Source organism: Serinus canaria, chromosome 2 (assembly GCF_022539315.1).
Source record: "Serinus canaria isolate serCan28SL12 chromosome 2, serCan2020, whole genome shotgun sequence".
In the NCBI taxonomy this organism is placed as follows: Eukaryota; Metazoa; Chordata; class Aves; order Passeriformes; family Fringillidae; genus Serinus; species Serinus canaria.
Genome location: NC_066315.1, coordinates 99,480,320 through 99,506,831, shown reverse-complemented (window position 1 = coordinate 99,506,831; position 26,512 = coordinate 99,480,320). Strand labels below are relative to the sequence as shown.

The 26,512-nt window shown below is 40.0% G+C and overlaps 1 protein-coding gene and 1 long non-coding RNA gene across 5 annotated transcripts in view; one reads left to right on the top strand and one right to left on the bottom strand.

The window, feature by feature from the left end:
• GNAL (G protein subunit alpha L) overlaps nt 1–26,512 on the top strand; it is a 175,331-nt gene that overhangs the window by 138,551 nt on the left and 10,268 nt on the right. For 3 of the 4 annotated variants that reach the window (XM_050970478.1, XM_009102028.4, XM_018908697.3), the window contains exon 6: nt 25,667–25,721. In XM_050970478.1, coding sequence (XP_050826435.1) covers nt 25,667–25,721 — 55 coding nt within the window. Of the gene's footprint in view, nt 1–20,249; nt 20,364–25,666; nt 25,722–26,512 lie in introns of those variants that run through there. The other variant, XM_050970479.1, reaches the window with a different exon arrangement.
• On the bottom strand, nt 10,980–20,275 carry LOC108961381 (uncharacterized). The gene is made up of 4 exons (XR_001989667.3): nt 20,182–20,275; nt 18,620–18,726; nt 16,929–17,080; nt 10,980–12,942 (listed from the first exon to the last, which is right to left on the bottom strand). It is a non-coding gene; the product is annotated as an uncharacterized LOC108961381 (long non-coding RNA).

The following is a 26,512-nucleotide window of genomic DNA, read 5'->3' as shown; positions in this document are numbered from 1 at the left end:
AGTTCTGAAATATCCTTTTCTAAGCTGGCTTCGTCTTCTTTCAGGTCCATTGCTTGATCTGACCTTTAAAAAAGTCTCTCTTGAGTGGCTGTGATTTTTATAGGGGAACCCATTCTGGTATAAGAACAAAAGCAGTGTAGGCATTCACTTTCATGTGTAATACTTCATTGTCTTAAAATAAGTATTTTCTTCTAGTTGCTGTGGTTGGTAGTAGAAAGCTATTAGAAAAAGGTCTACAGATTTAATTTGTGGTGTGATAGAACTGAGAAAGAAAGCAATTAACAATGATAACTCTTAACGTAAACTTGTTTTCCAGTGGTGAGGCTTATGCTGTTTTCTTTGTCATGCAGTGAGTAGTCCAAGCATAAATCATGTTTGTATTTAAGGTTCACATTTAAGCAGTTTCCAGAGTTGTCACTGGATTTTCAACCAAACTTGCTATTTTTAATGTGGATTTTCCAGCCGGTACTAGGAGGTTCTGCCTGTTCAGATCTTTGCATGTGTAGTAGCTGGTCCTCCTAAAAAGATATATTAAATCTAAATAATTTTGAGAATGATTTCTGGGGGCTAAAAGGTGTAGCATAAATGGTAACATATTTGAATTACGCACTAGTTCTTTATGGGAAGTGCTGATTGCACGTTTCACAGTTGAACCAGCCAACATTTGTAATTCACAAATATGCCCTGTCTTATTTTTAATCTCACAGCATGATACTCTACCACTGTGCATGCTGTACTGACTGGCTTTTATTTTACTGCTTACAATGTGTGAACTTGGAAGGGGACAGAAGGGGAAGTCCTTGGGCCTGCCTCGTGCATCTGCTGCAGCAGCCAGTTTCTTAACCATGTCATAGCTGCTGCCAGACTTTCTGGTTCTGATGAATGGTCCTTGTTCCTCTGGAACTGGATCCTGACAGTCTCAAAGTTGGAGTAAAAAATTACATTCTCTCAGTTGAGAAAACTTCAAATAATTTCAAAAGGTCCTTACACATCCTGGTGCAGGTGATTAAATGAGCCCTGGCAATCCTTCAGAATTGTATACATAGATAAGTTTTGTCTCTGCTTCTTCCCATGCTTGAGCCTGAGATAAACCAAGGCATAAAATTCGTCAATAAAGCCTTTTTCTGGCTCCAAAGGATAGAGGTCATTAAACATGTCTCTGTTTCCCTTTTCTTCATCAACCCCAACTCTGCAGCAGATGACCAGATGTCCACAGGGCATGTTTTGTAGCTACAAGATAAATCTCATGGCAAGCAATTTCCTTCCATCAGTTACATCAGACACATGCATAAAAATTTAGATTTATTTCCCAATTAAAAAAAAATCCCTGAAAACTCTGTTCATGAAAAACACTGCTTTATGTGCCAGATGGGAGAATGTGCTTCTCTTTTTGTAGTGCAGGGCAGCCAAAAATGGTTTGTGGTTCTAAAAAAGTTGTAGCCTTTGAGAAAGTACAAATCCAGTCGTATTAAACATAAAAGATCAGGATCATCTTTTTCTTCTGGACTTCATAAGAAATGTGTAGCATTTGGACAATGCCTCCTGACATGAGATGGTGATGGGTGAGAAGTAACAGGCACCCCTCCAAGGAGTTACGAAAAATACTGGCATGTGCTGTTAAGCCACTTAAAAATTAAAAAAGGCAAGACAATGAATAGGATTAGAGAAATGTGGAAGTTTGTAGAACTGGTGGCAGTGGTTGACCGCTTATATCCACCAGCAGACCTTGTTCACAGGGGAAGTTGGAAGAAAGCTGGCTGTTACTACAACTTTGTTTGCTCTAAAGGAAGAGGGCCCAACAGAAGGGAGCTTCAGATAGCAGTAGTGGGCATTTTGATGTATATTTTTAGTACAGCTAAGATAACATTTCTAGAAGTATAGCTAATGTTTAAACTCTCATTTGGGGTTCTTGGTTTGTTTCATTTTGTTCAGGGATTTTTATCAGCACTTTCCATGCCTTCTTTCTTTCCTTTCCATGGCTTTTCTAGTTGCTGTTCTGGAGCAGTGCGCTTTTGTTTAAAGGTACTTGTAAAGTTTTTCTTAAATAGCTTTTAATTGACTAGAAACATACTGAGTTCAAGCATGGCTTATCAGTGTGAAGCTGGCTCACTTTTCATGGCCTCATGCTTTTGTTTTTATTCATCAGTAAGACAAGAGATGCAATTGACATTGCTAGAAATGTTTCTTACCAGACCATGGAAGGTGTACGTTAGAGATGGTGTTGGGGGTTTTTCCTGGGATCTTCTGTAATGCTGCCCGTGTATTTTGGGCAGTGGGGACATTTATATAATGCATCTTTCAGCCTAATTGCCTGGAATTAGGTTCACAAAGCCAAGCAGTACCATTTACTTTATAGCACATTTTTGAAGGTGCATGTAAAAGATGTGACCTGCTCTGTGTCGCTGTGGGTAGACCAGAAAATGGTTGGAAAATGCTTCCTGTGTTGCCAACCATTTTACTCTTTAGGATTAGGGGAGGGAAAAGGAAATAAAAAGTGTAATCTGGACATATTCAAAATGTTGGCATGTTTATCCTGCACATGGTGTTAAAAACTACATTGTCCTAAAAGAAGCAAGAATGCCTTTAGAGGTTGGTATTTATGGCCATTTTCTTGCCCTTTATCACAGTCACAGCATATGAGCTGGGAATCTAAGTGAGTATTCAGCTGAATATACACATGGTTAGGTTATCTCATTTCTAGCTGCCTGCTTTGTTTATCAAGCACTTATGTAACGTTCAGAATTATATTAAGGCAGGGCCGAGCTTTGTATTCACATGCTGTTATCCTGCTGCTGATAGGGGAGATGAGCAGAGCAGGGTGTGAGGGATGGCTGCCCCTGCTCTCTCTCCTCTCCTAAGCTTAAGATCTCACATCTACACCCAGCTCTCATTTGCTTTCTAGCAATTGCACTGCAAGGCTGTGGGACTTTGTGCTTCTCACTTCCATCAGCAACAAAGAGGCACAGAGCTGAGGCTGCAAAGGCAACAAGTGCCAGACTGTAAACATTGATTTGAATGCTATCAAACTGATTTGGGGTTGGAGATAGACCAGGGATTTTCAATACTTGTTCATAATTAAGAATGTAAACAGAATTTCATGTTTATATGCCCCAGATTTAAAAAAAAAAAAAAAAAAAAAAAAAAGGCTTTTAAAGTTCTGGTTTGAACTTCTTGAAAATAAAAGAATTCAGTGGTTAGGGTGGAAAGGAAAATGACACTCCTGCAAGCATTAAATCCTACCGTTTCCTCTTTTTCTTCCTCTCCCTCTCCATCACACACAGTTGCACATAAAAACTCCACTGCAGAGTGCTGTTTTTCTTTCCTCTCATAGACTATACCCTTCTTCTGAACACATATGTGTGTAACAGGTTTCGTTTGTCCTTTCCTCCCCCCGCCACAGCAGGATGTTAAAAAAAGGGTTTGCCAAAAAGTTATTGAAGTTAATAATTGCCTGTTCAATTGAAAACCTTTCTAATGGTAACACAGCACAGTAGTTTTTGCATAAATAGGTTGATACAGACTCACTGTAACCATTACTTAGTCATGTAACTCACAAGCAGCTAAGTAGCCAGCCTAAACTGGTTTCAGGATTCTGTTGAAATTTTTGGTCAATAACTCATAACCTCTCTTGAGACTTACGAAAATTCCTTTTTAACCCTGGTAGTTGCTTCAGTAATGTCCCTACTTGGATAAAAGTTTAGACACCAATCCTTAAATTGATAGTTTGCATACAGATTGCTAAATTTATTTAGGGAGCCTTACTGGACAAAGCCAGATAGTTTATTTGCTGGTTTTTACAAGAGAAAGCCTTGAAATCCCTGCTTTAGTTGCTGATAGCCATCTGAATTTTCCTTAACTTAAGGTTCGTATCTAAAATAAAATCTGAGTCCCGATTTCCTTACGGCCTTCATTACTCACTCTAAAAAATTTTAAAACAGGCCTTGCTTTTCAATTTTGGAATTTTTATTCATTACTTCAGTGTTTCAAATTTAAATCATTAAAAAACAGTGCATTAATACAGATACCAGAATTCTGCCATCCCTGTTTCTAATTTCGTTTTCCCTTGAAACTAACTCCAGCTCAGCTGGTGAAACTCCTAGACGTGGTACTGTGAATGAACATCTGAAAATTTTTGCTTTAGAACATTAAAACCCATTCTTTTGTAGAAAAAGATGTAACCACTTGGTTGAACTAACTTTGATTTTGAGTTTTAACATAAACTTGTATTTTTTTTTCCAAGAAAGCTCTATGTCAGATTTATGTTGATGCAAAATGTTTCACACAGACTTGAGTTCTGTGGCAAAGTTTGTAAAATAAGCATTTCTTACAGGGCATATTTACATTATGACTTTCATGGCACTGGAAAGTAGTTTGTATAGAACAAGTGAAAGCTGTTAGAGCAAACAGGAGGTTTGTAATCCTACTACAAATTTCTGTTCTAAATTCTAGGCATTTTTACACAGCACAGTCCAACTGTCTGACATTTTCAGTTAAATTTTCATTAAAGCACCTTATAAACAAATTGAGCATATTAAGCCTTTTCATCTTTCCCCTTCCCACCATTAACTGCGGGGTCAAATTTTGGATTTTCAGTGATGCATTTCAGGAGGCCGAGTGAGATGAGCAGCACACGCTGTAGAATCGTACGTCGCTCACCCACTAGCTGGGGCCTATTTTTCTGTGAGTTTCCATAAATTAGATGTGGAGCCAAAGCAAGCGGAAGCTATTTTTAGTGCAGCAGCAGCAGCACTGCAGAACAGAAGCTGGCTGAGCTTCACGTGTGTCAGGCTGAATCAAAGGGAGTATCCCAGCAATGCAGTGTAAACAAAACAAGGGCGCTGTCAAAAAACAAGCTTCAGGTACTGAAAGAACCCAAATCAAAGCCTCACACGAGAGGCAAATGAACCAGTCCTGTTTCTTAGGAGATTTTCCTATTTTGCAAACATGGGAGCCTAATAAGAATTCCATATTTCCTGGTGTCCCATTGTCTCACTCGATGCAGTCTTTACCATTAGGCATTTCATTTAGAAATTTTCTCTTTTATATAGTAATTTTTTATCTTCCTTCAAGAGTGTCGTCGTTGTCTGAAGACAAATGAGTGTAGCAGAAGCCCATGCAGCTGTCAGTAGTGCCACTGCACGGGGGATACTCTTGCTGGGAAAGCACAGCTTCACAACTGGAAGATATTGTTTTTCAGCAAGCAGAAGAGCAATATGAGCAAATACTTCATTCTTACACATGAATTGTATTGATATATTCTTCTATGAGGCTTCCCATTCACAATTAGTATTTTTATTTCATGGGATTTTTTGCATTAAATGCATCTGTCCTCAGAAATTATACATTAACCTGAGTAAATACTCAGTGAACCTTTCAAAGATTAACTTCTACTTAGTTTACTTTGGTTTCCATGTGTCTGCATGCTGTCAGAGGCACAAATACAAGCTAGGTAGTTACAAGAAAGACTGTCTTGTCGGTTACTCAGAATCACTTGCAAAGGCCGTGCCATAAAAGCTTATGATCATTCTGTAGCATCATCCTATTATTACTCAAGCAGCTGAGACACAATTTTTATAAAGGTTAAGAAAGGTGTTGAAATTTTTCATTTCCCTTGATAGTTTAAAAAAAACGAACAAAAAACAGCTGCCTTCCTTCTTCCTGGAAACCACCTGTTCAGGTGATGCATCCTTTATTGATCCTTCACATGCATGTATTTTAATGGACTTCAGGGCTTGAGTTTGTTGGGGTTTCTCTTTCAGGAGCCTGGGAGATGGGAGAGTGATTGTGCCTTTACAGTAAATGCAAATAGCTGTGGAAAAGGACTTAGGGAAAAGGTTGTCAGCTTAAGCTGAATTATATGATTTCCCTACAATAGCAGCCTATGCAAAGCAGGGTCAGATGAGAATAATGTACCATAGGAACATCAAGAGAAATTCAAATATCAAAGCCAGCTGTGTCACCGATGACACAAAAGAGCTCTTGAGTGCGATACATCCCTCTTGTTACCTCCCTGCTGCTCCTGCCTGGGTTTTCCCCCTGGGCAGGGGGAAGAGTCACTCAAGCTGGCATCTGGGTTTGGAAAGAACAGTGATATAGGCTCCTAGGCACATCAGACGTGGCATGAGCCCTGTATAGGTGCTGTGAGTCTTCTTGGAATTGTGAATTTAGTAGACTTTGATATCAAAGAGGAACTGTAGCCCCATCTGACCCACTGGCTGTACATTTTTGTTTATTTTTTTAATTTTAGGCAAGTTGCAGCCAGGGGAAAAAAAATCAATATAAAATATAATGTTGAGTAGGAAAAGCTAAGAAACAAGGAGTAGAAACAGGAAATTGTTAAAGAATGTTTCATGCACTCTAAATTTGTGCAATAATGATGAAGTCTTTTTTCATGGAACGTTTTGGGTAACTCAACACTTGGAGCCAAGTGTTTGTAAACTATTTGTTTAGATGTTAATATTTCTTTTTTTTTTTTTTTTTATTTTCTGAGGCCAGATTTTCAAGTGCCTGTAGCCAAAGCAAGGGAGCACCCAGCTGAACTCAGAATTCACAGTTACTGTATGAATTGAGAATCTGGGTGTACCATACTGCCTAACTGTAAGCTACAAGATGTGGCTTACAAGATGTGGCCATGAATATCTCTGAATAAACCCCTGAACTTACTTCTTTTCAGTTCCTTTGCACAGGTACTCTGCCTCCTTATTCCAGTACCCATCTCTTCCTCTTTAATATGCAAGCTGCAACGCATTCTCATGCCTCTTTTTGCTAGAATGGCTTCTACCATTGTAACTTCAGAACACAGATTAGCTGAAAACATTTTGATTTGAAGTAACTGTAAATCACAGGAAAGTAGTTGGTTGTCAGCTAGAACTTTTGTGGTGTGTAGGTCTCAGAACAACAGAATTTGGAGAGCAGGAGCTAATTGTGATTTGGCCAATACTAGCAAACAATGTTGTGCTTTCTGTGGCAAGTAATTTGCTGTTTATTCCCAGCAGATCTGCCACACCAAATCAGAAGCCAGTAATCACCTTCATGTTTGTGGCCAAACTAAGTGGCCTTGCAGTGCTGACACTGCTTAGGAGGGCTGGCAGTTGTGTGTATTGCAACCACTGCATTTCCTGTCCCAGCCCTGGGAGGAAACCAAGGCAGGCAGCAAGGGTGGGGAATCTCCTGCTCGCTGGATGCCATGCTGGCCTTTCAGACACACACCTCAGTGTTATCAGGAGTAAGCAAAATAAATAAATCGGTGTGCTGCGAGGCTGTACGTCACATCCAGCTCACAAATTACAGCTTCTACAGCACAGCTCGCCACTAAAACACCCATAAAACAGATTTTACTGAATGAGGCATGGAGCAGTGATGGCACACTTAGGAAGTAATTGCACTGAGCTCTTAGTGATGCAAAAAATTGCAAGTTGGAGTAATAGTTGCTGTGAATCTGCTAGCTACAGGGGAACTTAGAACAGATGCTGCTTTACTTGGATACTAGGATACAATCTTTCAGTGGGTCAGTTATGACATGTATGTAAACAAAAAATCTATTAAAAGCCATCATATTAACATACGGCAATATAATTGTAAAGGAAGAAGATTTCTTGAAAATTATGCTGGGTTAACATATGACTGCTTAAATTAACTTTGGCAGATAGAACTGTTTTAATTAGATAGTGAATTAAATACAACTAGATCAAAGCTGGCATTATTATATATAGTTGCAAAACCTTTGCAAGGACATAATATTTGTAAACTGCTTGCAAGAGGTGTAATTTTCTTGTTCCACAGTCTCTGGTGAAGAAGCTGCTATACATGTGCCTTTCCACTGATTTACAAAATTCAGAGGAGTTTTTTTACATATGTCTTCTCTTGCCAGCTCCTTTCAGGCTCTTTGAATCTTTTGACACAGACTACAGGTGCAATTGCAGCCCATGTGGACACACCCAGCCTACCATCAACCTAACCAGTCTGGGCACCTGTGCAGAAAAAAGAAGCTTAAATACAGCCATGTTTCTAAAATACAAGGCTGAGGTGCTAAAGCCTTGACATAGCAGATATACTGCTATCCATAACTGAGCTAGCTAATTTAAATTTCAGTAGATGTCTGCAGTGATTCTCTGTATGCCTGTGGATCACCATGAAGATAATGTCTGAGGTATAATTTTCTCAAATACATAGTTATGTACCTATCCTGTGGGTGTCTTTTTTTTTTTTTTTTTTTAATGCGAGTTTCGTAAGCTCTAGTTCAGCATTTCCTCTTCCTTATCCAAATGGTCTTTTCTTTGATATTTATCTCTTTCTCTTTCTTCATTTCCACATCTTGCTCCATTATTCTGAACTCTCATAATTTGAAGTAATGATACTGGATTTTAATAATCATGTTTCCTGACACATTGGGAAAACTCTTCTTACTTGTTCTACAAATGTGATGTATTTAGGAACCTCCACACCCCTTGCTGAGCTTCAAAGGTAAATTGCAAAGTGTGCTTGACTTCATTCTAGGAAAGAAGGTCAGGTTGCTGCATTAATTCCACTGGGAGTAGAATAAGCTCATAGCTACATGTTTACCTAGACTTATAGAATCATCAAGGCTGGAATAGACATTTAAGTCCAACCATGTCCAACCATAAACCCAACACTACCCCTGTAAAACCCTAAACCACATCACCCAGGGCTGGATCCAGACACCTCTTAAACACCTCCAAGGGTGGTGACTCCACCACCTCACTGGGCAACCTATTTCAGTGCCTGACCACTCTCAGAAACCACTTAATCCTTCCAGTATCTGAAACATGGGTAGACACTTGTTTCATAAGCTAGACACAGGGCAGAAAAATGTCTGCCCCTACAAGATTAAACATAAAAAATACTTCATCATAAATATCCGAGAGAAGGCAGAAATACCCTTGTTTTGTGTAACATAATTGAGTAAGGCATACAGGTGTTTTTCTGCTGTTGTGGACTGTTTTCTGCTTTTTTGAGTCTCTGTGTATTTTCTTAGAAATACTCAGTTATTTCAGTAACTTTAAGTAATACCAGCTGGCTTGCTTTTAGTTGTTACATTCCTCATTATATACCATGTATAGGAGGAACTACCTACTGCATATGCAACATGCAGAAATGGAGCTGAGGAGGTGATATTTTCTAAGTTGTCATCATGGGTACAAACTACAGCTCATCTGTATCCTCTTTCTAAACAAAACCCTTGCTGTCAGCAAAACATCATGCAAAGGGTCCCCTCCCACAGTGTTGTCATGCTTGTGTCCTACAGCAGAGCTGCTCTTGCTGACAGAGGGCCTCCTCCTTGGGGTGAGGTTTGCCCCCATGGTCTTAACCTTTAAATGACAGATGAATCAAAATTGGAGTTTGTATCAAGCAGCTACCTATCACTGATGGATTTAACCACTTCAATGAAAAATATACATGTTTTTTGTTAGCACAGTGGTGATTGTCTGAGTGCTGAGTTGATGCTGATGAGCAGTGTTATAAGGTAATGCTTGGCAATACCAGTCCATCTTCCCCCTCTCAGTCTTGCTTTATATGCTCACTTTCTACTTGTTGCTAGGCTGAGATTTGGGCCTTTTTGCACAAATTCAGCAAGTGGAATTTTATGTCACAAAGTAAGACGGGTGGGGGGAAAAACCCGGTACTCTCAGTGTGCATCCAGAAGATAGTGCTTCTCTCATCTAGTACTTAGCAGTGAATAGGAGATTTTTTTCTGTTCTTGGATCTAACTGAATATCCTTCTCAACAGTCTCAGCTTAAGGTCGCTGAAGAGGATCTTGAATAAATTGTACACTGAAATACACACCTCTCTCAGTTGTTTTTTCCAAGATGACAAAAAGTTGTTGAGTTACAAAATTTAGACCCTGTAAGCAAGCAGAGGAATCCTGGTCATCAGTAGAGAAAGAGTGAAATGATCAACCGACTTTCTTAGCTGCTGGAATTTTTCTTTGGATCAAGCAACTTTCTTAGGAGCAGGAGTGAGTGCAGGTTGCAAGGTGGAAGTAGTGTATTCGGATTCTAACAAGTTCTACAGCAGTGACAGAAAATAGCTAGTGGGGAGAGCTGAGGGCCTTTTTTGAAAGGATTGTGAGAGAAGGCATGAACTTAGAACAATAGCGTTTTAGAATAAGACTGTATAATGTAAATTTGAACTATTTATAACACGCACAGAGATAGTGCAGGTACTTGTGTTTGGTGTAATTATGCTTATGCAATCAGCTTTTTTAGGAAGATAACCATTTGACTAGTTTATTTTTGGAAATGTACTCCAGGGTGCTAAGATGTGTATCTATATATCTGTCTTTATATAATTTTCGGCTTCGGTTCTAAATCTGTTTTCTGTATCTGTCAGGAAATATCTGTCTACCTATAAACTGTATGAGGCTGATTAATGACTGATGGCAGACAAATCTACAAATACCAAGCTTTTGGCATCAAATGCCTTGCTTTGTAAGAGGGGGAAGGGGAGAAATTAATTTCCTGTTTAATTTCTACGAGAAAAAACCCACAGCCTGACCAGATGGAATTTCTTTTGTACTATAAATAAGCAAACCTTCCTTTCTTCCATGGTTTCAATTTTGATATATTTCTATCTAAACTGCTCCTTCCACAATTTTCTTTGTCCTGCTGTGTTCAGGGATGTTCCTTCAAATGCTCAGTAGATGATGTGAATAACAGAAAAAAGCTCTTCAACACCGATAAAAATGCATATCAGTATGTATCTGTAAAACTCTAAATATGCTGTGTGGCTACCTGGGGCAGTCCCAATCACTTGAATGTGTGTTCTGGGGATAGTCAGAATAAAAGACATCTTGTCTAGATTTGGCACTCATCTAGGTACATGGGTTTATTAACAGTTACAGAAAGTATGGACTGCCTAGAAATGTTGGGTCGTGGGTTTATGGGAAATGCATTTTTTTCCCTCAAAACATCACATGTTGGAATTTCATGTCATGTCATAATTCACTTTCTCAGTTGGGTGTAGTTTGGCAGTATTATTTTTATTTATTAATGTTAAAACATTGCTTTCTCATTATATATTTAATTCCATTCCTTTCCTTAACAATTGTAGGTCATATTTAAAACATTGATCATTTTCATAGAAGTTATGATGCCACAGTGCACTGGCTCTTACTTTGAATCCCTCAGGGCACTGAATTTTCAGCGTTGTGCATGGGCACATCTTTGACTATTGATGTGTATATGGTAGCTATATTAAATTTTCATTGTAGCCAGCTCATTACCAGACTTCTAGTGATAATCCATAAAGTTGTGTTTGAAGCAGCAAATACAAAAAAAGTCTAGTTGAATCACCAGTGCTGTGCTCTTGTAATCTACTTCCAGCACCTCTCTCTTCTGTCACATTTAAAGACCACAGTCATTCAGATTCTTAAAGCAAACAAATTTAACTTAAAAACACTTTATGAAAGGATAGAGGTGGGGTAGGGCTGTAAAGAGCAGAGATGCTATCACTTAATTCACTTTTCTGGTCTTTTTCTTGTTCTTCTGATGTAATTAAGCAGGGCATGGGTGTTGCATGATGTTGTGCTCCTTGTCAGAACAGAAGACATTTTAATGTGAACTGCGGAAGAAAATCAATTACACTGGAAAACAAATCCTGCATGCATAATTAACAAAACCTCCTTAGCACATGTGAGGCTATTCTTCTCAAGAGGCAAGTTGGGGTTAATGATGGCAAATTATGGGGTTTTCCTAGTTGTTTCAACAGATCAGTGTGCAGGTCTTGCTGTATCAGCAGTGAGTGTCCTGGGGCCTCCTCAGCTTATGGGCCAGCCCCTGTTCTGGTGTGGCAAATGATACTGCCCCTGGCAGTCACTAGGGAGACACCTAGAAAGTGGAAGGACACTGACCTAGGCTGTGTCCTTGTTGCAGTGTCCCCATAGGATCATCCACATTATAATGAGAAGAAGTATTTAAAATACAATACACCATACTAAGAGGTAAAGCTGGAGCCTGCCTTGATCCTGGTGGCTTGATGGAGGTTACAGAGGAGCCTGTCAGTGCTGGTGGTGGATTGTGCACTGGTGGTTCCCTTGGGTCACATGTGGACACAACCACTGTTAGGTAGGGTGTTTTTCTTGCATTTATTATATCCTGTGCTAAGCATTGGAAGATATGAGAGAGGGCTAACAATCTGTATCTAAAGCTGCTGGATTTTTGAAAAATGACATGTTACTCTTAATAGCAAGATAATTACACTTGTGGAGAATGACACAGTTGTGATCATTCCCCAGAATAAAAAGCCACCTCTGTACTTTCTAAGTACAGAGACATGCTGTGATGTCACATGGTGTTGGGCAGTAGTTCTGACTGTGGGGTTTAGAGTTGGGCTGCAGCGAGTGAAGAGTGGGTCTTCATTTGCTTTGAGGGGGAAAACCTTCATTCAGGCTCCACACATCCTGAATTTTTCACACATTACTGATCTTTTAAGCATGAGTGCTGTCCCATTGAATTCCAAGGTCTTGTCACAATCAGTAGGATTACTTACATCCTTAAAACTGTGCTTCTGAGTGAGTCTTGGTGGAATCAAAGTTTTTCTTGCATTGAACTTCTTAGTCCTTCTGTATATCTAAAATACATAATCACTCTGACATAATAAAAACAAGTGCAGGGAAGCTCAAAACTGCCACATAGAATATCTTGCCATTTGTTTTTGTTTATTTTATCTACTTTTGTTCTACAGTTATTAAAATTCCTTCTTACTTGTAGCTTCTGGGAAAAAAATGCTCACCCTGAAAATGGTGTCAGTTTTGAAGAAAGGGTCAGCAGTTTTTCAGTGCACATCTATTATGCTCCAGATTAATTTTGGTCATCATTTCTTTCCTGCTGGCATGGGCTGTCCGTGTCTTTTCTAGAGGAGTAGAGGTGGCCGGGGACATCCACAAAGCGTGGTGGTGGAGCCCATCATACAATTTCTCAGTGCTGAGAGGGGAGAAACACAAACACAGGGCATTAAGAAAGGTTGGAAACATCCCCATTTTCTCTCTCCTCTAATTTGGCTTTTGTCCACATGATGCTTTGACACCAAATCTGCTCAGAAGTGCATTGCAGTGCTTGAGCTGAATTTAGATTAGAGCAGCCCCAAATCTAACATGTAACCAGTAAATGAAGATATATGTCCTAAAGATGTGTTGTTGTTTGTTACTTACATATCTTGATTTGTTGTAGGGTTTTCAAGGTACTAGAAATACTTTTAAAAACACTGAAATTTAAAAACCATAGTCAAAAACATTTCATTTAAATATGAATATTATTTGTTTTCACTTTTTGAATCAGTTGCATTGAGATCTTCTCAAAAAAACATCTTGCAAAATGGATGAAGTATCAGTGTGTGCTGAGGTAATAAATGGCTTTTGATTTCAAAATACCACAGTTATGTTGTAAACCTGTACTTTTTGGATTTACTTAAATTTTTTGTCAAGGCACCCCCAAACGAAGTAATGCCCCACAAAGCAAGTTACTGTTCTTCTGAAGGAATTGCTTTGACATCTAATGTATGATACCCCATTGCAGTACAGACATTTGTTAAGAGCAGGAGATCAGTATTTGTAGTGCTGGTGTTAGGACTGGATTATGTGTAATCTAATTAAGGAGGTTACTAACAATTTGAAGGGATTATAAGATCGGCAATTATCTGTGTGCTTATTTGATTAAAATAAATGCTTGCAGATTTAGCTGCCATACCTGTGCTCTGGTATTTGGAATCAGAAATCACATTTGATTGGAAGTAGAAGAAACAAACAACAACTTTGTGGTTTAATTCTGTTTCTGTGATGATATCAATACAGTGTCTACTCCCTAATTAATTTTCACTGAATATTATTAAAAGCCCTTTTGAAGAAAGGTTTTTTTAGGGGAGGGAAGACCATTTTTAAAAATAATATACAGTCAATCTAAAAATTAATTTTTTGGTACTGTGCAAAGACAGTACTTGATAGTAGATATGCCTTCTCTCAGGGCTGAGGCTTTGTCTGTAACTTTGCAGTTTAGGTCTGGTATCACTTAATGAAGCTTCCCAGATTTCTTGTTTGAAAAATGTCCAACTCTGTGTGATTGAGAGTTTCATCTCATTGTGGAGCCAAGATTCCAAAGGATAAAGTCCCAGAGGATAAAGGTGTTTCTTCTTCTTCTTCTTCTTCCTTACACTCCACTTTGGATCTTTCCACCTTCACTTCCTGAGGGCACCCAACTCTCCTGAGCCTGAAGAACTTCTTTATTAGAAGTTTGGTTGAATTCAAACTTTCTGTGAAAGCAGTTTAGGTCTTTAGAGGTCATCCTAGAGTTGTTCTTGCCCTCAGGATGAGTGCTGGGCACCCTCCTGCTCAGAGCAGATCCCAGCGTCTGAGCCACAATGTCGTACACACAGTTTGTTGAGGGAAAGGGAACCTGTTAGGGAATTTGTTGGTTTAGGCATCCTTGTGTTTCCAGTGAGAAAGAAAAAGCAAAAGTATAAAAAGTCATCTCCCTTTTCTCCCTGAAAATACAAAATTTGCACCTGCCCTCAGAGCCTGACCGCAGGGTGACCTGCCTATAACTGTAGCAGCTATAAATCATTGCATAAACACGAGTGATAGTTCCATATTTAGAGAACAAATGATTCCTGGTTTCCATTTCCACAGGTTACATTCAAGCTGGAAATGGTGTTTTTAATCTTATCTTTAAAAGAAAAAACAGAGAAAAAAGACAACATTTTGAGATCTGAACTGACATGTGGCTTTGGGTTTCTGACATTTATGCCTTATTTGTATATTCCTTTTCAACCTTCTCCAGCTGCAACTGCATAAATCTTCCACGTTTTTTTCTACTAACTGTATGGATGGAGAAGACAAATTAGGAAGTTCAGCTTCTTTCTTGGTGCCTGTTTTTAGGAGTTTTAAAAGTAGTCCAGGATTTGAAACTGGCTTCGGTGGATTTTTTTCAATAAGGTAGCTTTTATCAAGTTTCTGCCCTTTCTTGTAGATGTGAACATGGTACAAAGCAATAGCTCCTAGGAAGTGGCAGGGTGACTTTTCAGCTGTAAAGGCCAAAGTTGTTCTCATAGTAGCACTATCATGCCCTCAGGGGTAGTGATGTTGGCCACGATCCTGCAAGGAACCGCAGCTGCCAGGCTCCCAGGTGGCTCCCTGCAGATCCTCAGGCTGGCTGGGCCATGCTGCTGTGTTGCAGCACCAGCACAGCATGTCCAGTGCTGCTCAACCCCCTCCTTCCCAAGCTTTCACACCTCTGGCCATAGATGGTGGCAACCAACATCTCAGTGTGGAGGCCACGCCAGGAGCAGCAAGGATTGTCCATGGTGCCAAATTCTCTGTTAGCCACAAGCCAAGATCCCTTTGCTCCCTTAGCTTTTCTGGTAAACCAGACACAAGAAATTACAGCTACCTGTTGGGTACGGGGTAGAGAGATTAAAAACAGAAGCATAACTTAATCTTTAAAGTAACTTGAAGCAAGACATTATCAGGTTGTTGCTAATTATTTTCCTCATTCCTCAAACTCAACTCATTGTATGTTGTTTCAGTAGTACAAATGCACTGTGCACTGTAAAAGTCAAGGAAAATTGATGAGAATGTAAAGAAACTTACAGGGAGTGCAGCATTAGGAACGCTTTTCACAAAATGCTCTATTAATAGTAAGCAGTTGTTAATGTGACTTCCTCTCAAATGTACAGTTAGCAGGGTTGTAGGGCTAGTTTTTAACACTGAGTTGTTTAAATAGCTTATAGCTGTTAAATGGAATTAGGCCAATTATTAGCAAGTTGGATATAGTCACTGCATTCTTCTCCTTCCGTTTTTGTAGTAACAATTCATCTTCTTGCTTTAGCTCCATGCCTTCCTCCAGCTACCCGAGGTAATCACTCAGCCAAGCTGTAGGTGGTGTGACCAGTTGCTTGAATACATTGTGGTTAAATATATTCTGTTCTAAAAAGGGCAGGACAATGGTAATTCAATGAAAACATCTCAGCAGCAGCATTTGTAAAGATACAGGAATTTTCTTATGATTCTAGTGGTTATGTCTAGCATTTTTATTTGTTCTGTTAGACCTTTGCTTGATGTTACTACTTTCACCTGGTAATTTCTAAGGCAGATGATCATATACAGATATTTACCTGGTACTATTTTTCATTAATAGCTCTGGAGTGTGTTGTGCGTGGGAATAAGAAGGATAACCTGTTTTCTGCTCTGGACTACAATTAGGGAAGCCCTAATAAACTCTGGTGCCTGGCATGAGCAAGTTTGGGAAGAGCAAGCTTTGAGTCCTTCCCATTGAAGGTGAACGGTCACTGTGTCACTGTGCTTTGCTAAAGGGAAGGCAGCAAGTCTACCTCTGAATGATGGGTGAAGTGGTTCTGTTGGGTGTTTGGGGGTTAAATGCTCAGGAACTGATGGAAGGATGTCCATTCTCATCATTCTTCTGTTCTTAACTCCTGAGCCATTGATTTTTGGCCTGTTGTGTAAGTTTTTTTGACCTGAACGTTGACAAGGTAATATCCAGTGTCAGTAACTCTGAGAAGAAGCTGGTGAACCACATAACAAAGGATTACTCACAGAGTTATGTCCAGCATGACCTTACCCTTAGTGAAACATGTCCTTCACACAAGGTGAAGGTATGAGAGTGCACTGTTAAAGCTGGGACAAGGATTAAGGAGTGCGGAACAGAAATGATCTGTCACCACACTTCATCAACTGCAATAAGGTAAAAGAAATTGTTCCAGGTGTTCTGCAAGGTCAGCATTAAAGTTTCTTTTTTCCACTGTGCAGGAAGCTGCTTGCCTTCCTGACTTTTCCATAAAAATATTTTTCTATCTCCTTAGTTTGCACTGATGGCATACTTCAGGTTTTACATGCAATCCCAGAAAGCTTCTCTGGTAGGATGGTTGTTAGGGCCCCTCGTATTCCTTAAACAGGTGTTACCTGTAGAAACTTCAGATGCTGTCTATGTCTTGGAGCCTCCAATATATTCTCATGAGAGCTGTGATCCTGTGATTCAATCCTTGATGCTACTGCCATTCTCCTGTTTAACCCCAGCACTCCAGCCATGTCAATTCTCCTGGCCATGTCAACACCTGACAAGGATGATAGGTGAAAGCAAACAGATAAGACTCTTGTTTTACTCACGATTCTAACATGCTGTTCCTTTCATTTACATGTCAGCAAAAATACACAGGTCTGAAAACAATAAGAAACGTGCATGTGATTTTTCTGGCCAGGAGCGTTCGCCACCCTAAAGAATTCACTGTTCTTCATCTGGGTTTTCAAGAGAGTATTAGCATCCCCTTTTTGGAATCATTTGGCTTGATTTTAGGCCTGAGAACTTTTGGCAGCAAGTTCTCTTGCACTGAGTTTGGACTGGTGCCACAGGTAAACACAAACTTCTCGTGACTTCCTCTTCAGTCTGGTTTTTTTTTTTACCTTTGTTTCTCCCATTTGGGGATTTTCTGCTTTCTCTTTTGTAGAAACCTCCAGTCAAACTGGTTTTTCCTTTTTGGCAGTCACCACAACAGATTTATTATTCCAAACCACTTCCACCAGAGTAAGTGATCTTCAATTTCCAAAACCATTGCTGTTCCTAACCTGGATTCTTCAGGTCTCACAGTACTTGGTGAATTTGTGTATACTAGGAAGATATCTACAGTGCAACCATTTTTGAAAACAAAACCATCAACCAGAATGTGTAAGTTGCACCGAAGTAATTTTCCATTATGATAGCAAGATAAACTTGTAAGCAATAGGGGAAGCTCTATTTGCAACATTCAGTGAAAATACAATTTGTTAAGTTTTGAAATCCCCTGGCAATGCTATGGTATGTATCTGGTGCTTGTAAACCTGATGCATGTTACAGCTTGGAGTATTATCAAGGCTTTTCCCCGCAGCTCAGCTTTCCTGAACATAAAAGTCCAAGTCCTTTTTGAAGAGTTCACTAGAAGAGAGGGAGGTGAGGTCTTCTATGCACTTTAGTTAGTGGGACATAAACTCAGTGTTTTGATCTGTTATTCTGTCAAAAGCGACATTTTTGCAGGTCCTGATGGGACAGCTGCATTCTGCCCACGTGCCTCATCTGATGTTTCAGGTACTGTCAGCTTCCCTTCCAGCCACCAGTCTATGTACTTGCTGGAAGATGCTAAACAGTTGTTTCATTCAGACAGTGGATAAAGAGATCCTAATCTGCCATACATGAGCGCACAAAGCAGTCAGGATCCAGATCTCTCTGGATACCACAATATGAGCTTTCTGTTTTCAGGTTTTTATCTTTGGGTCCTTTATTCAAAATTGCACTTATGACTGCAGAATGTGCTCTATGTAGCCTTAACATTGCAGAACTCAAATCTGTATAAACACTCCATGGGTATATCAATATGCACATAACGATTGTCTGCCTAGGATTATCCACTCACAAGGAAGAAGAAGATACATTGAATTTAGTGGATTCAGGCTGGTCAGAAGGAGAGTCTGCATGTGCCAGCCTGCAAGCTTCAGATTTTATCAGTGCTTCATTCTTAGTCTGTGTTTTGCAGTGGCTCCACCACTTGCACCCCTGGGAATAAAACGTCTGAACACACGCAGTAGAAAAATAATGTCCCTTTTAAAATAAGTAAATAAATTACCTTTCTTCTTTTTTCTCTTTGCCTGTCATCTTCCCTGTTCTCTGAGATCCCATGTGGCAGAAGTTGCAGATGATGAGTCTCATTTCTGCTGGAGCCTGTTAACCTTTCTGTGTGAATGACAGTTTTCCAGATTTAAGTCTTAGTCAGTGTTTATGTTAAGAAGAGGGTTAATGATGATCCCCATAGGCCTCTCGCTCGGAAAGCAAAAACATCTGCTAAGCCAAGAAGTGGTTAGTTTGCTAAATTTAGAAGGAAGAAATGCATTTCCCAAAATTTGCACTGCTTCTTAACAAATTTAGGGAACCAGTGGGGGCAAGCAGTTATGGAAGTCATACTGTTTATTCAGTTTTTAGTTTAGTTCATGTATTTTCAGCTAAAAGTGAGATTGTTCTTATTAAACAGAAGGGGAGTATTACTCATATATCTGAAACATTTAATGCAATTGAACTCTGTGCATTTGTTTAGGTTAATAGCTGGACACATAGGAAAGCCTGTGAGGCGTAGAGATGTTCTGCAGTACGTGCTTAGCGGTGGAGAAAGTGAGTTTGAAATGGATGTCTGCTAGGAAACTCCCTTAACCAAACCCATAGTACAGGAGAACTACCATAGAAAACCCATAGACCAGGATGGCCAGGTTTTGGCCATCTTTCTGTCTCCTCACCAAATGTGCCCCCAGTTGTCACCAGGAGTCTGGCTCCTTGCAGGAAAAGGTTGCCTGATGAATGGTGTATGAGCCCTTGGTTGCAGCCATCATCATCTATCTTTGCTCTTAGTGTCTTGGCCAAAGCTGCCATCAGTTAAAAGGGTTCAAACTGGACTTCTCCTGCTTTGTGTGATGGCGAGGGAGCATTGATTGCTGATACCAGTACAGCCTCTCATGACAGCAGTGCTCTTGATGACTTCATGGTGGCTGGGGCCACAGCTGGCAGCAGCCGTGGCCAGTGACAAAACGGGACAGGTTACGCACTCCCAGTCATGCTTGTGCACCAGACTTGGGTGTCCAGGACAGGTCACCATCGGTGGCCTGAGGCCCTCCCAGTCTTGTTGCCCCTCTCCCTCTGGAGCAAGCTCAGTGGGTTTCACTGCTCTAGGGAAATACATGGCTTTGCTAAAGGCTGTACAATCCTCTCACTTGTCCGTGGTCCCCAGCAGGCTGGTGGTGACCCGGCTCCAGCCGCTGCATCCCCCCTGGCCGAGCAGAGGGCTGGGCAGATGCTTTGAACCACAGATCCTCAAGCTTCCCTGGGCGGAAAAGGAGCTGGCAGTTTTCAGGCATGACTGTACTTTGCTCTCCCTCTTGGCATCCTGTTTAACCTCTTCATCTCCTGACACAGCAGGCTCTCCTTGCTGGCGAGCTGGGAGGCGGGGATGGGTGAAAGTGCGTTTCTGTGGATAAATCCCACCGGTTTCTGGTCATCCCCACGCAGCCCTTTACCAGCCCCGGGCAGCGCCGCATGAGCTCTGCTGGGAGGCTGGCGGACCATGGGCAAGTACGGAGTGAAAAGTGAAAAAGGGGATGAGCAAGGTAAAATCAGGAGATCTTTGCTAAATTCTTGTTTTACCTGTGTTCGAGCAAAAATCTCACGGCGAGACCCAGCAGAGCCTCTCTCCGCCTGCGGACACGCTCCGGGGAAGGGGCGGGCAGGGAAGAGAAGGAAAAGGAAAGGAAAGGAGCGGGAGCCGGGCAGAGAGCGCCCCCTCCCGGCTGTCACCCCCGCCACCGCCCGTGTCGCCGCGGCTGGAGGTACGCGGGGAGCGTGATCGCGGTGAAACAGAGCCTTCGTACAGCTGCGAGCACACAGGGCTTGGAGCAGGTGCCAAAGCCGTGTGACAAGCACATCAGCCATCCTTGTGTTCCCAACCCTGCTGGAGGCGGCGCTCTGTTCCAGCAGCATCTTCAGCACTCGCGTGTCTGTTTTGGGTGTTCTGTTCCATAACTGCGGCAACTGGTGATTCAAAACTGGGGCACAGCACCCGTGAGCCAGGGCGGATCCCAAACAGGTCTGGTTCTCCCTCTTCCCTCTGCCCTGCTGTGCCCTCTCACGAATGCTGGCTCCTGGTGGGAAGTGGCTGTGGAGAGAGAGAAGGGGAGAGCTCCTCTACCACATGGAAGCTGTATTTAAAATATAGTGAAGATTTAAATTCAGCAGGGAAATCGTTAGCCGCTAAATTTTGCCAAGCCTTCCGAGGGATTTCTACTGATATTTTCAGCAAATTACTTGGGAAAATGAATCCTTTAGGGGTTAGAATATTACTGGAGGCTGTTTTCATTATGTCTTTCTCAGTTACCTAGAAATACATCAGGATAGTGTGAGTTTGCTTGAAGCCCAACCTGAGAGCCCTAAGGTGTTCAGGTGTTCTCGAAAACAAAAATCTGCAGTTTCCCGTTTCAAATGTTGCTGGAAAAATTAACAGGATTGTAATGGCTTAGCTGATTAAAATATGTATATAGAGGGGCTGGGGAAAAAGGGGGAAAATAGTGCGTTATTGATGTTGGCCCTGAGAACTGAAGCAGAAACTAAAAACAAAAAAAGTCTTTTCCATTTCACCTCCCTAGAGACTTGGGGTGTGTGTTTTCCTTGTGAGGCATCTGCCTCACCTGTGACTTCATATCCAAGGAGAGTGGAATTAAAAGTCCTGGTGCTGGATGGTTACATATACCTATATATATATATAGTTACTTGAGCCTAGCTGAGATATTTGCAAAGCTCTTAACAGTCCATCTGAGTTGTAAAGGTTTGCTGACCCCACAACTTACCTGAAGATAGTTTTGAGATTCTTTACTCTGAGAACTTGAAACCTTAAAGATTTTCCACAATACTTTTTCCTCTTAAAGAGAGAAGCATTTTGAATGGGTTTGATTTCTTGTTTTCCATGGGAATTTGTTGATGTAAGGCCATTGAAATGTTCAGGTGAGAGCATAAAAATGGTTGAAGTAGATCAAGAGTTATTAAAATGCCGAGTTTGTTGTATTGATCTGTGATTTAGCACTTCATTTTTCCAATTCTTTGGATGTCAAAGTACGCTCTCACAAATACAGCATGGGTTTTCTGTCAATCATATATTCTTAAGACACGATTTTTCTTTTAATTGTCATTTTGTTTGTGGAGTCAGAATATCTACACAAAGCTGTGTAGTGATTTATTTAGTGAGAAAAGAATTTTCATGTACGATTACCTCCTCTTTATTTGTGCATTTATGAATCCTTTTTTCAGAAATTCTTACATAGCTGCTACTGCTGCTCAAATTGCCATGGTTTTTAAAGAGAATAATGCTTATTGATAGTTCCCACATGCACTGGCAGGCACATCTAAAACCTGTACTTTTGTGTTCACAGCTTGCATAATGTAAAATTTAGAGATTGCTTGTCAAACTAAGTGTCAGCTGAGTTTCCTAGGAAACTCACTGAAGATATTTATAAAACTACAGATCAGCTTAATAATAGATATAATAATGTCAGTAGCTCATTATTTTTTTAACTTTGTTGGTCCATTTTAGTTTGCTTTAATTTGTTGCTAAACCAAACCACTGTGTTTCCAACCAGAGCCAAAGAGACCTTCCTTCCAATAACTTGTCTAATTACTTTCTTAAGAAAAGGGTAGTTTCTCCTATTCCATGTAAGGAAATGTAAAACACCCTATGTAAAATTAAAAAGAACATAAATGTCATACTAATTATCTGATTGAATCCTTTATAAGTAAAACCACAATTGTGAAATGAAAATATTGTACCATGTTATTGTTTTATTCGCTGTAGAATTGAATGTGTGAATTTGAAGTTCATTGCACATGCATGCAAAACACTCACTGCAGAATTAAAATAAATCCTGAGTATGGGTTTCTGTAGAAGCTAGATAAATAGAAGACCTGTCAGTATTGTAAAAAGGCATGATTCTGTGAAAATAATTACATCCCTGAGCTGAAAAAAAGAAAAAAAAAGTATCTAAACAGAGAGTAAGTGATACTTGGTGTCCATTTTTATTCATTCTTGTGTTATTATGTTTTCCTCACACTGATTCTTTGAGTTGAGACATTAGCATTGCCACAGTTGATCTTTTTGTACTTTAGGTTCTTTAAATGGAAATTTCAGTCCTGTAAATTCAAAATTTGCTGATCTTTAAATATATATATGTATAAAATAATCTATATTTTGTCAGAACTTAATTATTCAAGACAGGATTAGGTGAAGTTAACATTCTCTAGAAAGCAGTTTAGAAAAGTAATTTCAGCTTTCCCATTTTAATATGGTAATGAGAATGAAGTTAGTGGGTTAGGAAATGAGGCAGTACTGACTCCTTATCTCATCTGGAATCCATTTCTTGTACCCAGTATGTACATTTGCCTGTCAGGACTATTTTTTGATGCTGTGCTAATTAGCCAAGTAAGGAGTTCATATGAAGGATATTAAAAACCTGATTTTTCTTTTGAAAAGCCTAGAGTGTAGCTGTCTGTGTTTCTCTGTCTAAGAAATCTCATTGCACACTTAACGATGTCGTTGCAGAAGAAGTCTTAGGAAGCCTGTCCATGACACACTGAAAAGGTTAATTTCCTATAAAGCTACAAAATTTATCCCAATCCTATTAGTAGCTGCATGTGGATTTATTGGATACTAGTGATACCGTTCCAGCTTGTTACAGCAAGGTGGCAGGTAAAACGTTGTAAATCATTACATTTTTTTTAATACAGCTTACATGCAGACAGCAACCTTACAAGCATAAAATGGTACAGCTGCTGTGTCAAATGATATTTTTGAAACACATGGTATTTGTCAGAGCTGGCTCTCTCTTAGCTGTGGTGTTGCAGTTTAGGGTATTCAAAACAGGTCTTTCCACTGGGAGGAAGTGGAAGATGACTTCAGCTCATAAGCAGGACATCTAATTGGGAGACTTGCCTCTTTTCCAACCTGCCATGGATTGTGTGTAGTGTAACTGCATTATTCCTCACCCCTCTGTTCCTTACTATAATTTGCCTTTTTGAAATGTGCAAGTGCTAACAACCAGAAACCTCCCTTAAGTACTTGTACAGGTGAGAAAGGGGTGAGTTAGCACTTAGTACTGTGTTGCACCATTTTGGATAAGTTCTGCCAAAATGGTCCTGGTACTGTGGAGACAAGATGTATTGTTTCTTTTTTATGCACCAACTTCACAAGACATGTTTCTGCAAAAAGAGCCAGTTCACACTGTCTTGCAAGGTTTGTGATGGAGTTGTATTTATGCACAAACACTGACTTCAGTCCACGCTCTTAAGTAGATCCCTCTCTGTGTCAGACATAGTCTGTACTTTGGAACAGACTTTGAAGAACAACCATGTTAAGGAAAGTTACTCTGAACAGGAAGTAAGCCTGGAGACATTTTTGCTCTGGGTTTTTTTGCCTTCTTTTTTTCATATTCTGCTGCAAGCATGAGGTGAGAGTTCTCTCGGTGATAGGTGTGTCACTTAAAAATGCATCGCTCTGCTCCGGCGTCTGCATGAACCAGGGGATAACTGAAGTTAAACTTTGCTCAGTCTAGGTGACGACAATCATCTGACCAAAAGGTTCACCCTGAATAAAAACTGCTTTCCCATGGTGACTGTAGTTGACTGTAAAAATGTACTTTTGTATCCTTATATAAATTTATAGGGCTTTTGGCAAGTAAGGAGGATTTGTGAAATGATGCTTTTTCTTCAGAGTTTCTTCCATATAGTTTTGCTAACAGGCACCCATTGGGTTGTGCTAAACAGTGATTTTTTTTTTAAACCCTGTTCTTAGCTATCACACCTTGATCATCCAGAAAGAGAAGCTGGGTATTCTAACTGTAGACACTGCATTTAGTTTCCCTGCTATAACAATGGAGGTTTGAAAAGGAAAAATATTTTAAGTGAATATATGTGCAGTGTATTTTCTTTTCCTTTCAGTTCATATCCGTGGGAAACTGCTATGAGAATTGCAAACAGCTCTTAGGGGGCTATTTTTTCAACTGGTCAGTGTGTGTGACCCTTGTGTTAACAGCGAGTTACATTTTAAGTCAAGAGTTCACTGGTTTTTTATTTCTTTCCCACTGCAATTAAGTGGGACACATATTCCGTGTGCACATTCAAGTAAAATTAGGGAAAACGTGCCTTTTGATAAAGAAGACTTGACAATATTGTAGTGGGATATGTGGGCCAATGGAATATTCACTGCCAAATACCAAATAACAATGTAGAAATTCAAGAAACCTTCTAAGTCATAAAGTCAGTCTGGGGAAAATGAGCCAGCTGGGCTCAGAGGAGATCTAAGAAATGGATGGAAGAGAGAGAGGAGAACCTGCTTCTTTTAGCAATAAATATAAAATCACATTTTTATGTCTGTAAGTGCTGCCATTCTAACACATATTAGGAAAGAATTAAAGCTTGGAAAATCTTTTGAATAATCATAGAATGTAGTTTCCCCCTGATTTTCTGGTTCTTTTTTCCCTTGCCCTTCCCTGCAGCTGTCTTTCTTTCACTCCATGCATGTCACAGAGTTTCGGTGATATAAAGAATCAGATTCATTAACCTCCACTTTTTGTGCTTTAGTTGTGTTGGAGGGCAGCAAGTCAGTCCAAAGCTTTTTGTATATACCCACAAGCATTTCTGCAAACATTACTGAGACCATAATTAACATAACATTATACTTATCAGCATTATACTAAAAAAAAAAAAAGGCACCCCTTCGCCACATTTTCTATATTAAATCCCAAAATATTTTTTAAATCTTAACAACCATACGATATTATGATCTGTGGTTAGTTGTAGCATTTTTTAGTGGACCTCACAAAATTGTAAGATTTCAACTGCATTTTGAACCACTTGTGACTACAGCATAATAGTAACTTTAAAAGTGCTGTATTGAAACAACATCTGGGTAAAGTGTTTGTCTGGCTTAAAAAATGTAACCTTGAGCAGTATATGAAATAATCAGGCTCCTAATTTTACCATTCAAGTTGTGTTTTACTTCTCAGCAGGACTGTAAACTAGAATAGGTAGTGAAATGTCTTTTACTAGACAGTATTTTGTATATCTAAGTGCATGTTTATTTTTCTTCCAGCTTTTTAGAAAGAATTGACAGCGTCAGCATGGATGACTACACACCCACAGATCAGGTTAGTAAAAATAATGGGGTAGGGTCTGAACTAAGGCTGACATTCATCTGGATTTTCTGCTGTAATTTATTTGTCCCTACTGCAGCTGAAATAGGGCATATGGCAGAATAGCAAAATATGGTCCAGCAGTTTAAGTAATGGATATTAAAAAAGAAGAGGCATTTTGGTGGTGCAAACTTGTCTTTTACTGTTGTAACATCTAGGTCTGGAATTCTTGTAATACATCTGTTTTGTCTTCTTGTTTCCCATTCTGTGACCCACATAAAAAAAGGTGAATGGAAAAAACAACAGAAAGCATAAATGTAAAAAGTTATGGTTTCCCTCACCAGCCTTTGGTACAGAGAAACAATGCTTTATTTCAGTGGTGGAGGTGACCCCAGAGGGAGACTTCCCATGTCTATCAGAAGGGTCCTTCACAGGCAAAAGCTTGCAGTGAGTGAGGTGTCCAGATTCAGGGGAGAGCACCAGTGGCAGCAACAGAGCTTGCAAACTTCTCTGCAGGCCTGCAGATTCCTTCTTTGCAGGCTGTGCCCATCTCCTGCAGGTAGCAGAGTTTCTATTCAAGCCTTGTTTGCAAGACAGTACATTTTTTTTCCCCAGATGCTGTGATACATCTTGATGGAGTGCTCTAATGGCAAACACATTAATGTTAAGGCTGAACTGGTGCAGTCTTGAAGTAAGGAGGGGCTTCACCGTGTTGCCTGGCTCCAACCTACTTCCCTGAGCTCAGGCTGTGTGCTTTCCTTTGCTGTCTCTTCAGCAAACAGTCTGAAGTTGTTATTTTTCAGTGC